Consider the following 12,650-nt stretch of genomic DNA (forward strand, 5'->3'; position numbering starts at 1 on the left):
GATGGCTTTACTGAGGCAGCAATATTATTCATCAGTAGTAAATACTGTAATTATTGTTATAATATTCTCTTCCAAAGCTTTTCACATTCTTTTTAAGTTCCATTGTATCCTTTTCTAAATGAATTTATTCTGGTTTAACAGAGGCATAGCAGTGATTTTTTTTTAAATTTTATTTTCTGTGATTCAATTCAATGTAAGATGATAAAAGCCAACCATGTTTTAGGAGAGAAGAGAAAGCAAAGTAATTTTTTTTTGACACCTTTCAGCTACTGGTTTTTTTTTTCCATTATGTATTATTTGATTCCTAAATCTGTATTCCAATATTGGAAGTATATTCCTGTCAATACAATAAGCACTGTTTGCTTACTTGCTTTAATTTACCACAGTTATCATTCTCACTTGTATCACTTTTATCCTGCATGATTAATCACAGTCAGAAAAGAATAGATTTTTTTTCTTTTAGAACTCTGGAAAAGGTGCTTTTAAAGCTAAATTCTGGAAATACATGCTGGGAAAAAAATCTTTTTCATGTTTGTAAGCCCAATGACTTTAATAGAGCTGTGCAGTCAGATGAGGATGGGGCTGTGAGTGGTAACTGAAGTGTGGCCACCACCAGTATGGAATAATGAAAAACAGAGTCAATGAAATGCACAGTTGCCTGTAAAATGTGCCATAAAGTGATGATTCAGCAGCTCCACACTTATCACACATTTATCAAGCAGGTAACATAAATTTTGTGAGACTGTGTGCAATAACTCTTGGAAGACCTCAGGGTAATATAGCACCAGCCAGATTTCAATGTGAATATATTTTTAAAAATCAGGTTTTCCTCCCCTTCCCTCACTGCTGGGGTGTAACAAAGTTCAGGTAACACAGATAATGCTTAAATCAAGAGGAAGAGCCCTGGGAATTGTTACAAGTGGGATTTTTCTACAGCACTTTAATTTAAATTATTCCTATTGGCAGATGATTCCATTAAAAAATCCCACAGATCTTGCCATTTTTCCTCCAGTTTTTGTGCAAAGTGGATGCCAGAGGAACACCAGGGTCAAATGAAAATTTAGTGAATGCAGAAGCACTGAGAGGAATAAAATGTCTCAGAGCACATCACCAGCCTGGGAATTCACTGCCACAGGAGGTCAAGTCTTGCCTGTAGCTACATTTTTAAACCACTGATATAATTTTATTAGAGTTGTAATAATTTTTTTTAAATTATACCAGCTAGGAGGGAAATAAACTAATCAAGTCTCTTGATTCAGAGAGTAACCAGCTTCCACCCGTGGGGTCAGGAGGGAAATTTTCTTTTCCAGTCCAATCCAGTGAGTCAATCTGTGTTTCTTTTTGGCTTTAAACTCCTTGGAATCACTTGGTGTCAGTCACTGCCCCACTGGCAGCATCTGTGGGTGCACATCAGATATTTTTGCAGTTAATTCTCTGAGATGTTGCTCAGGATGGAGAGAGGCAATTTGCTTTTTTGTGATGCAACCACCAGTTTCTTTTCCACCCTCTCCCATCCATGGTCATGTCTAATGGATAAGTTTATTGAAAGCAGAAGTTTCTTTTCTTCCTCTCAGATAACTGACGCAAATGTTAGACTGTGTTTTTATAAACTATTTGCCTTCCAAGCTTTTCCAGAGTGGCTAAAAAATTCAGTTTATTATTCCTGTAATAAAAGATCTCTCCTCAGCAATCTGCAGTTTTCCTGCTCATCTGAAGGGTGAATTCACACAGGGAGCCAGAATTAAGGGATCTAAGCAAACAAACCCCTTGTTTCCGACTGTACCCATTAGCTAATTCTCTTTTGCATGTTTAGAAGATGTCACCTTCTGATACAATTTCAGGAGGATTTTTGCCTGTGGATGGATGGAAAGTTCTTTCCCTTCTGTTGGAAGAAGCAGAATCCAGTACCAAGACTTATTTGACACAGGCATGACACAAATGAGCTGAACACTTTTTTTTTTTTTTAAATCATTATTTTTTTGCCTGTCAGGGTGATGGAAAGCAGCAGCAAAGTCTTGGAAGCTGAGAAGAAGCTCCAGGAAGAGCAGTGGCAGAGTGACAGCCTGGAACAGCACCTTGAAAAGCTGCAGGTGGATCCAGAGAGCAGCACAACTGCCCAGGAGCCTGCCCTGAGGAGCAGAAAAGGTAAAGGGGAGCCTCAGCTGTTGTATTTGTGGGGTGCCCCATGGCAGGAAGGAATGATGGATCTGATTCCATGTTCTCAGAAGGCTAATTTATTATTATATTATATTATATTATATTATATTATATTATATGCTAATTTATTATTCTATTCTATTCTATTCTAGAATGCTATACTAAACTGTACTAAAGAATACAGAAAGGATACTTCCAGAAGGATAAAAAGATAATAATGAAAACTTACAGAGCCCTTACAGAGCCCAAACACAGCTTGGCTGTGGTTGGTGAATGAGTGAAAACAATTCACATGAAGCCAATGAAACAATCTCCAAACTCATTCCAAAGCAGCAAAACACAGGAGAAGCAAATCAGATAATTATTGTTTTCATTTTTCTCTGAGGCTTCTCAGCTTCTCAGGAGAAGAATCCTGGGCAAAGGGATTTTTCCAGAAAAGAAAATCCCTTTCCACACTCAGCCACAGCCACATCCCCTGTTTCACCTCTGGCCTTTACGGACAGTGACACCATTTGGGCTCCCCCTGCCAAACCCAGCCCAGTGCTTGACCTTGCACGTGGTGATGGGACCTGCTCAGAGCCAGCAGCAAGGCAGGAGGCAAAATCCTGGCCCTTCTCCACTGGAGAGGCTTTTCCCTCAGGTCTGAGGGGGACCAGGATTTTTGCAGTGCGTTTCCATGGGATAATTCCAGGAAAAAAAAGCTTTTCCCTGCTCTGTGCTGCCCCCAGAGCTCCCTTTGCACTCGTGCCTGAGGGATTCAGCTGAAGGTTAAGAGCAGAATTAAAGGACATATCCCAATTTAAGGCCTGTCAGTGCCTATGAAAAACTATTGCTGGTGATGAAGTAATTAGATCTGGTGTAATTTATTATCCCATGAACGTGATAATCTCCTGCTATAAATATGAAAGCCTCCCTGGCGTAGTTAAAGAAGAAGAATTCATGGTGGATGTTAAATTTTTATTTCCCTGATCAGATCCTTTTATTGCTTAAGGACTCTGATTCTGTAAAGTGTCTAAACCAATAAAATGGCACATATTCTTAAGGAAAATTTTCCAGTGGTTTCCCTTTTTATGTGTATTTTCATAAAGCAAAAAGACTTCAAATGCCAGAAGATGAACAGCAGGGAGGGGAATTTCAATTTGGCAAATGCTGGGGTGGTGTCAGGCTGAGTTAGGGTGACCACAGAGCTCATCAGAAACCTTGGATGAGCCCTTCAGAGGAACCTTTGTACTGAATGGGGACTGAATGGGTGCTTCAGACCTGCTTCTCTCTGTAAACCATGGATTTGTTCCTTGCTGTGTCCTGGGAAGCAATTCTCTCATTCTCATGTGGTTTTTATGAGCACTGATTCTCAGAGTTGTCTCACCTGCATTAGCTGAGAGCAGAAAAATGTAGATCCCAGAAGTGTGGGAGCATTTTGGTGCTGTTTTGTACAGAATTTAACTGAGTTTCTGAGTGCTCAGACTTTTACACAACCTGGTGAAGTGTTGATGTGTTCTGTTATCAAATCTTCTCCTTGAGAGACAAACTCTCCAGCTCCTGAGGCTTTTTGGTCAAGTTTTGTTGTGCTGTAGTAAAGTTTTAGTAACTCCCCTTTGCTGGCTGGCATTTCATAGCCAGAGGAGGAAGCTGTTTTCACCAGTGACAGATCCCTTCTCACTAAATATTTAGTTCATTAATCTCCTCTGCTTAAGGACTAAAAGCAAAAGTAGAAAAGGATTGGCAGGAAGGCTAATAAGGAGAAATCCTCTCTAAATCCATGAGATGAGTAGGTAACAATCTATTTCACTCTCCTGCTTTGATGAGAGCTTTGTGATGTGCCAAAATTGGAGTTTGTACAAGAACCAAGTCTACAAGTCTGTAGTACACCTCTTCAGCAGAGCATGGAGGTTATCTCAATGCTTTCATGCCAGTGGTTGAGGAAATAAGAAAAAATTAAAAGCTTGAATACAAAATAGAGACTAGAGAACCTGCTAATTAACATAATATTTTCCTTTCTTTCTGAAAGTACAAAATTGTAGAGAGCTGATCTAATTGCTGGTCTAATGTTTCTAATCCCTTCAATTCAAGGGAAGTAGATAATGATGCTAAGGAGCTGCAAACAACCCAGTTGTGTTTTTAAGTCATTCAGGCTTTTCATTTTCTGTGCTTTTTTTCCTGTTTTATCCAAATTCCAAATTATCAAAGAATAATCCCAGAGGAGGGATAGGTAAGTAACAGCAGGTTTTTCCTCAGCCCTGTAAAGCACAGCCTCAAGATCAAAAGCATTTTAGCTGTACAATGCAGCCTTTTCTTCTCATTTGTTTTTGTCAGAGTTCAGTTCTCTCCAACCAGGTTCTTTCAGATAATTCCACACAAGGAGGATTTAGTGTTTTAATACCAAATTTGAATATATTTGATATTATGAGGGAAACTAATTGGGAAAAGGGATACAGAAATGTGCCAACACGACAACACAAGCACAAACCAGCAATTTTTGCAGTGTTCAGTAGGAGCAGAGCACAAATTCCAGCCTGGCTGTTCCCTGTCCTGGTGCTGGATTCCCAGTTATAAGGACGGCAGCCAGCTCCAGCCTGTTGTTCTCTGCATTTAGCTGCTTTCTTGATTTTTATAATTTATTTGGGGCTGATCCACACAAATCCTTCCCTCATGCTACTTGGCTCCAGGTAGGTAATGCTGGCTATTGATTATTTTAGAGAAAGCCATTTATTTACATTTACTAAAATGATTCAGCCTTCTGTCTAGAGCAGAGATGACCCTGCAGTCCCTCAGGGCTGGGATGAGTTCAGCATCCTCTGCAATAGCTCTGCTCCCTTCCTGCTCTCCTTTCTGAGCTCCCTGAGCACTTCTCTGCTCCTCCTTCCACTGCAGCCATTCACTGGTCACAGCTTTTGCTTCTCCAGTCCCAGCTATAAATTTGAATTATATGTTCTCTGTCACCCTGAAAAAATTTTATGAATTATTTTGGGATGAGCAGAGCTGCATGTTTTGGGCAGACCCTTATTTAGGAAAGCATTCCTGAGAACCTTGGTTTGAAGTACATTTAACCCACATTTTGTTTATGCTGAGGAACAAAGTGCTTTACAAAAGTTGTTTCAATGGGTGCCACGTGCAAACTTTGTCCCAGATGTTCAGGAAGCAGCAGCTGTCATAATCTGAAACACAATTATGAGATTAACATCAAATTAACCCTTTTCAGCTGTCTGTAACCTCTTGTTTTGGTCACTTCAATATTTTGAATTCAATGTTTTCCTCCCTACATATGTAGGCACGTATTTAGCCCTGAAATGTAAATTCATCATGTTTTCATTTTGCTGGAAGGAAATTAAAATAATTCTGTCATATATTGATGATATGTTATGGGTACAACATAGAATTTAGAAGGTTAAATATTTATTTAAGAGATTAAGTACCTTATTTGAGAGAATAAATTCAGTGTTTTTTGACACTGACTCAGCATGCTGCCAAAACTGATTTGCTGTTTCACTACAACTCCATTCTGTGATTGAACCTACAGCCCAGGCCAGCCTCCCCTTGCATGTGAGTGACACAGAGGAGCTCTCTGCAGCCCTGGCTGAGCTGCCCCTGAAGTCTCAGGTGGAGGAGCTGAGCAGGAGGTATGTTATGTTATGTTCTCCCTTTCTCCCTGCTGGGATTGCTCTGTTCTCCCTCAGGGAGAGGAGGAGCAAGGGCTCAGTTTGCTCTTTCTCAGGGCTCTGGGTTTCAGTGTTTTGTCCCCACAGCACAGGTGACTGTTCTCGGTTTGCTTTGAAGCTCCCCAGCTCACAGGGAGTTTTTTTTCCTTCTGTTTCCTCGCAGGCTTGGCTTCCAGCTGGATGAGAACAAAAGTCTGAAGGCTGCTCTGAAGGAGCCTGTGACAGCCAAAGGGGAGGATTTTTAACTGCATCAAGCCACAGTGGAGAAAGTGAGGGATGGGTTTGCAGTGGGTGCTCAGCCTCACACACCAAAGAGTTAATCCAGATATTGCCAGACCTTTGGGCTGCAGAGCAGGGACAGAGCCCAGGCACCAGTGTCATTTTGCAGCCTCAGATCGTGTCACTTCTTCAGCATTTGCAGGAGAGGATGAGAAGCAGAGATGAAATACAAAAAGTGAAGGTTTTATGTGTCAGCACTTTCTGTCTCTGAGGCTTGGCAAGCAGGGTGGTGGGTGTAGTTTGGGAAGCTGCAATTCTGCAGGGGGATTTGGGACAAAACCTTCCAGGTTCCAGCACAGTGTTCCCTGGCAGGGCTTGATATTCAATCTGCTGCTGCCTTTATCAGCTCAGGAAGGAATTTGCTGTGCAAAAGTTAGGCCAGCCCCCTTCCTTAGAACAAAACAAGCTCTGTTTTTATCCCTACCTGCCTGTCTCAGGCTTTCTGTAGCACTTCAGTGCCCAGGCACAGGATTAGCCTGACCTGGGACACTCTGCAAATCAGCTCTGGGTGGGCTCCTCTCATCATCCCAACCTCTCTCTTTGCTTGAACATGCAGCAGTTTTCTGAGTTTCCACTGAAAAGCTGTGCAGATTACCCCTGCAATGAGTCAACCTACCTTAAATTCAGCTCATTCCATAAAAAACTTGCCACCCAGGTTATGAATTCCCTGTTTCTGGGTCTCTGCATTCATCCATCGAGCAGATCTTGTTCTCCCTGGGAAGAAATGTTATAAAATGCAGGCAGGTCCTCACTGCAGCAGTGCTGGGACTTTTGGAGCTGCTGCAAACCCTGGCAGCCCTGTCCTTCTCTGCTGCAGCACAGTGAGGACACAGAGTGCAAGCTAATCAGGCATTGCCATGCAGCCTGCCAGTGCACAGCAGCCTTGGGGATTCCAGGCCAATGGAGAGCCAGGCATGTTTGTACAGTGCTGCTTTGTTTCTCACTTGAAAGTCTTGAAAGCTTTTCTTTTTTTCCTCCTTTGCTTTGTCAGCCTCTTCTTATGAGCCTGAAGTTTGTCAGGCTTTAACCCCAGGCAGCACCACCATGAATTTGCATTTCAGGGCTAAATACACCAGTGCAAAGTGGATTTTTGGGTTTCATCCTGACTCCCCTGTGCAGAGTGGAAAAAAGCAGAGCAGGAGTCACTCCAGATGTGTTGTTCCTGTCTTTTTTTTTTTTTTCCCCGTTTAGGTTCAGAAATATCTCTTTTCAAGAAATGTTTCTTTTCAAACAGTTTTTGGAGTCCCTGATGGAGGAAGTCAGGGAGCTGGGGAAAATCTGGGACTTATCAGGGAATTAACCCTCTCTGTGCTCATGGGGCTGCTGCACTGCCCTAGAGCTCAGCCCAGCTCTCACAACAAGCAGGACCATCCTGCTTTATTGCTTTATTGTGATATTTTTCCTGCCAGTATCATCAGAGGAAAAAGCATCTTGCAGCCCTCAATCATCTCTGGACAACTTGAGGAATAAATCCTGGCTTGAGAGGAGCCACAGCTTTGGTTTCAGCTCCATGCTGATGCTCTGTGGAGGGGAGGAATCCTCTGGTGGGGATTTTAAGGAGCTGCAGGAGGGAGCAGATCCCTTGGGGAAGCTGCCTGAGCAGGAGCAGGGCTGTGGGAGCTGTGCTGCTAAATTCAGGCTGGAACTTGGGGCTGCAGGTTCTGATTTCACTTACACAGGAGTGTGAATCAATAATTATTTCCCAGGAGCAGAGCAGAGGCATCTGCTGCCCTTCCTGGTGCCCTGGCCCAGGGAAGCTGTGAAGATCAAACCTCTCTCCAGGAAAAGGGCTCTGAGTCAGCCCCTGAAGCACAGGGAGGAAACTGGGATCTCACAAAACACACATGGCTCTCCTGAAAACCTTTCTCAAGTGCTGCAACGCTCATTTCTTTAACCTTGTGCTTGTTTGGTGCTGCGCAGAAACATTTTCTCATTTCTTCTGCACCAAATGCTTATCAAAGAAAGAACTCAACCACTATAAAGCAGTTTATTTAGGCAGCCTGTACCTGCGAGCAGCTGCTGCTCATGGAAATGGGCAGTCTGTCTCCTGTCACAGTGGGGAGTGCACAATGTCCAGGGCTTCTCAGGATTTTGAAATGCACTTCCCCAGAGTGACCTGGCTTGAATTCTCCCCGTGCTGCCTCTAGCTGGTTCCAGTTTTCAAAGGATGAGACCAATTTTATGCACCCCAACCCATCACTCAGAGAACAAAATCAATGGCAATATTTTTCTCTCTGCCTGAAAAATCCCCACAGTGGAGATCCTCAGCCCCAGGATCTCTCCAGCACACTTGTGCATTCATTTCAGGGATACAGCTGATGTGAAATCACCACAGACCCCTGCTTCCCTTGGAACTTTCAGTGTTTTGGGTGTTTTCCCCCTCATGGATAAACACCAGTCTGTTAAAATTCTGTATTTCAGTTCAAATTTGAATTTCTCTGGTTCCAGTTTGCAGCCAGCCATCATTTTGCCTCTCTGGCTCTTGCTGGTTCCCACTTTTCAAAGGATGAGACCAATTTTCTTGCAGTATTTTGCTAAATATAAGAAGCCCTGGCAGACCTTGGGAGCAGCAGCCCCCTGCACCCCAGCCCATCACTCAGAGAACAAAATCAATGACAATATTTTTCTCTCTGCCTGAAAAATCCCCACACTGGAGATCCTCAGCCCCAGGATCTCTCCAGCCCAGTTTCTTTCAGGGATACAGCTGATGTGGAATCACCACAGACCCCTGCTTCCCTTGGAACTTCCAGTGGTTTTTTTTCCCCTCGTGGATAAACACCAGCCTGTTAAAATCCTGTATTTCAGTTCAAATTTGAATTTCTCTGACTCCAGTTTGCAGCCAGCCATAGTTTTGCCTCTCTCAGATAAAAGCACTGTGAGTCCCCAGCATTTCCTCACTGGGACAACCCTCATCCAGTGAGAACTCGTGTCCCAGGCAGCTTTTTGATAAGCTCTGAGTTTTCTCAGCCTCTCCCTGCAGCTGATGGTGGTGACAGGCTAGAGGTGACATCTCTGGCACACGCTGGTGAGTACAGTTAAAGTTAATTTTACTGCCAGCATTTAGTTATGGGCACTCCTTGTTAGGATTTGGGTAGTTCTTAACTCCAAAAATGAGTTCTCCAAACTCTTGGAAAACCAAAATCTGTCTCCTGCCCTGGAGCTGGGCAGAGCTCCTCCATGGAGCAGCAATCAAGTGCTGATGGATGGATCCCATTTCAAAGTACAGCTGAACTGCTGGCAATAAATGATCTTTGATGAATTGTCCTCCTTTCCTTTGGGCCTCTTGCCAGCAGTTTACCTGCAAAGAGCTTTCCAAAGTGGCTGTAAGATGAATTGAGTTGCATTAGGGTGGTTAAACATAGACAGTGTTGACACAGGAGAGCTCTCCTTGCTCTTGGACAAGGGGCACAGGATCAGCTGGGGGGTCAAAGCCCATCCCATGGGAATTCAGAGCTGTGGATTGGGGCTGTGGGTGGCTCCTGCCCTCCCAAAGCAGGACAGGGACGGCAGGAGGAGATGGATTTCAGTCCTTGATGTGGGAGAAACGGGGAAGAAGCTGGTGGGAAAGGGGAACTGAGTTGGAAACTGCTTTGCTGACCCCCCCCAGCAGCCCCAGCCATCAGCTGCCACTGCCCTGCAAGGCACAGTGCAGGACAAAAGGGAAGAGCTTCAGCTTTAAATGGAAAAACACTCTGGCAGAGCCACTGAGCTCTAAATTAAGCACGACAGAGCCAAGAGGGGTGTTGGGTTTCTCATTCCTGCCTTCATCCTCTCCCCTCCAGCTCCTGAGCTGGCTGCTCCCATGGGACAGGCTGGCCTCGCTCACAAATGCCACCCAAATCCCTGGCATCTCCACTTACAGCTCCCAAACCATCCCAGGAGGGACCCTGGGCTCAGAGCAGATCCTGGGTCAGGGAGAAGAGGGAGCTGGGGATGCAGCAGGGAGCAGAGGGGACATTCCAGCCTGTCCCTGGCCTAACTGGGGCAATTCTGGGGAATGGGAGGGGACTGGGAGGGGAGGAGCTGGAGAAAGGGGGTTGGACATGATCTGGGGGAGGGGAGGTGGCGGGAGCCTCCTTCAGAGCCTTCATGGGGTGGCTGCAAATTTGGGAGCTTGGATGGGATAATGGGTGCCATGGGGGATGGACAGAGCCATTGTGGGGTGCTGAGAGGGGTCCTGAAGGTGGGGATGGATGGATGGATGGATGGATGGAGGATGGATGGATGGATGGATGGAGGATGGATGGATGATGGATGAGGGATGGATGGATGGATGGATGATGGATGAGCGATGGATGGATGGATGGATGGATGGATGATTGATGGATGGATGGATGGATGGATGATGGATGAGGGATGGATGGATGGATGGATGGATGGATGGATGGATGGATGATGGATGAGGGATGGATGGATGGATGGATGGATGATGGATGGATGGATGATGGATGATGGATGGATGGATGGATGGATGGATGGATGGATGGATGGATGATGGATAGATGATGGATGGATGGATGATGGATGGATGGAGGATGGATGGATGGATGGATGGATGGATGGATGGATGATGGATGGATGGATGATGGATGGATGGATGGATGGATGGAGGATGGATGATGGATGGATGGATGGATGGATGATGGATGGATGGATGATGGATGGATGATGGATGGATGATGGATGGATGGATGGATGGATGATGGATGGATGATGGATGGATGGAGGATGGATGGATGGATGGATGGATGGATGATGGATGGATGGATGATGGATGGATGATGGATGGATGATGGATGGATGGATGATGGATGGATGGATGGATGGATGGATGGATGGATGGATGGATGGATGTCACGTCCCTCTCTCCTAAGCCATCCTGGTGGGATTGGCATGTTCCCAGTGATGTTTGCATGAGGAGCCCAATGGGACAGCCTCAGGCAGTGAAAATAATCCATGTGAGAACAGGAGAGGGACTCTGGACAAGGACCTGGAGTGTAGGAAAAGGGGGAATGGCTTTAAACTGACAGAAGGGAGTAGGTTTAGAAGGGATATTGGGAGGGCATTCCTGGCTGTGAGAGTGGTGAGCCCTGGCACAGGTGCCCAGAGCAGCTGTGGCTGCCCCTGGATCCCTGGCAGTGCCCAAGGCCAGGCTGGACACAGCTTGGAGCACCCTGGGACAGTGGGAGGTGTCCCTGCCATGGCAGGGGGTGGGATAAGAGGAACTTTAATGTCCCTCCCAACACAAACCATTCTAGGATTCTGTAATTAAAACCTTCTCTGCTTCCCATTCAAATTTCTGCTCCAGCAGCAGTGTCACAGCAGCCAGGAACTTTGTTTGGTGCCCCGATTAACGTCCTCAGTTTGTCCCAAGCCTCCCTGAGATAAAGCCAAGCCCCTTTCCTGGAACCCCACCTCATTTCTCAGGCCCTACAGAGGGACCTGGCCTCAAATCCTGTGCCGCAACTTCCAGCAAGCCTCCAAATATTTGAAAAAATATCACTTGAACCAGCTCAAAGCCATAAACACCGGGGGCATAAAACACAGAAATGTCCCCAGTGCTGAGGAAGGCACCTTGGTCGCATTAAAAATAAATCTTATTATAGTAAAAATCAGAAGCAAGAGGGCTAATTTTGTATAATATCTATAAATTAAAGCTAAACTATTTTTATCACCACAGCTCCTAGAGCCTCATGAAAAACCACTGTGCAGCCCTTCACCAGTGTTGCCCTTTGAATTCAGCAGGATTATAGATTTCTCAGGATTGAAAAAAAAAAAAAATAATATAATAAGTAATAAAAATAATAAAGAAGGTGAAAATCTACCATCTGCCTGAAACTCTCTAAATTATGCCAGTGCCCAGGGGGAGCAGCACCATGCGGCTGTGACAAAAACAAAAGAAAAACACAAAAAAGAAGAAAAATAATAGGAAAAATAATAAATTGGAGGGCTGCCTTTGCTTTCTGCATGGATTGGGATGGAGAGTGGTGGGTTTGGGAGCCAGGGGGGTGACATTGATCTGCCTTTCCTCATTGCCTCCCTGCACCTCCCCACCACCACACCGACCCCATGTCCACCTGTGTCCAGATTTCTTTTCCCTCCTTGCTGGCCACAAACTCCTGCCTGCCACAGGCACCAGGAGATGGAGGAATTGTGAGGAATTGTGAGGAATTTTGAAGAATTGTGTCCCGTGTTATCTGCAGCGATCTCTTAATTAGCCGGGCAATTACTGCGGGGTCTGGGAGCCCCCAGGCAGGGATGGAGCTGCAGCAGCAGGATCAGGGCTGGGCCATCCAAGGGCCAATATTATAATATGTATTGATAACAATCTGCATCCAGATTGTTATAAATGCATATTATAATATTGGCCTTTCACAAATATTAAAATGGATGTTATATGTGTAATATTAAAATAACTTTGTTATAAAAATATAGTTTTATTTCTGTTCGACATAGCAGTGAAATAATTGATAGAAATATATTTGTGTTAAAATTCCTGCTTGGTTGAGATAACATTCAGTGAACAGATGAAGAGGACCCCAACTTCTGATATGCCAA

At 44.7% G+C, this 12,650-nt stretch overlaps 1 protein-coding gene across 4 annotated transcripts in view; it reads left to right on the forward strand.

Annotated features, from left to right (window-relative positions):
* CCDC13 (coiled-coil domain containing 13) overlaps window positions 1-7,217 on the forward strand; it is a 29,483-nt gene extending 22,266 nt beyond the window's left edge. For all 4 annotated transcript variants that reach the window (XM_054273917.1, XM_054273918.1, XM_054273920.1 and 1 more), the window contains 3 exons: window positions 1,991-2,145; window positions 5,675-5,774; window positions 5,977-7,217. In XM_054273917.1, the coding sequence (XP_054129892.1) occupies window positions 1,991-2,145; window positions 5,675-5,774; window positions 5,977-6,058 (337 nt within the window). In that variant the 3' untranslated portion in view covers window positions 6,059-7,217. The remainder of the gene's footprint in view (window positions 1-1,990; window positions 2,146-5,674; window positions 5,775-5,976) is intronic.
* Window positions 7,218-12,650: the final 5,433 nt, after the last annotated feature.

The sequence above is a fragment of the Melozone crissalis genome, unplaced genomic scaffold (assembly GCF_028551555.1).
Source record: "Melozone crissalis strain CALT ecotype California unplaced genomic scaffold, PUWL_Pcris_2 ptg000016l_1, whole genome shotgun sequence".
Lineage (NCBI taxonomy): Eukaryota > Metazoa > Chordata > Aves > Passeriformes > Passerellidae > Melozone > Melozone crissalis.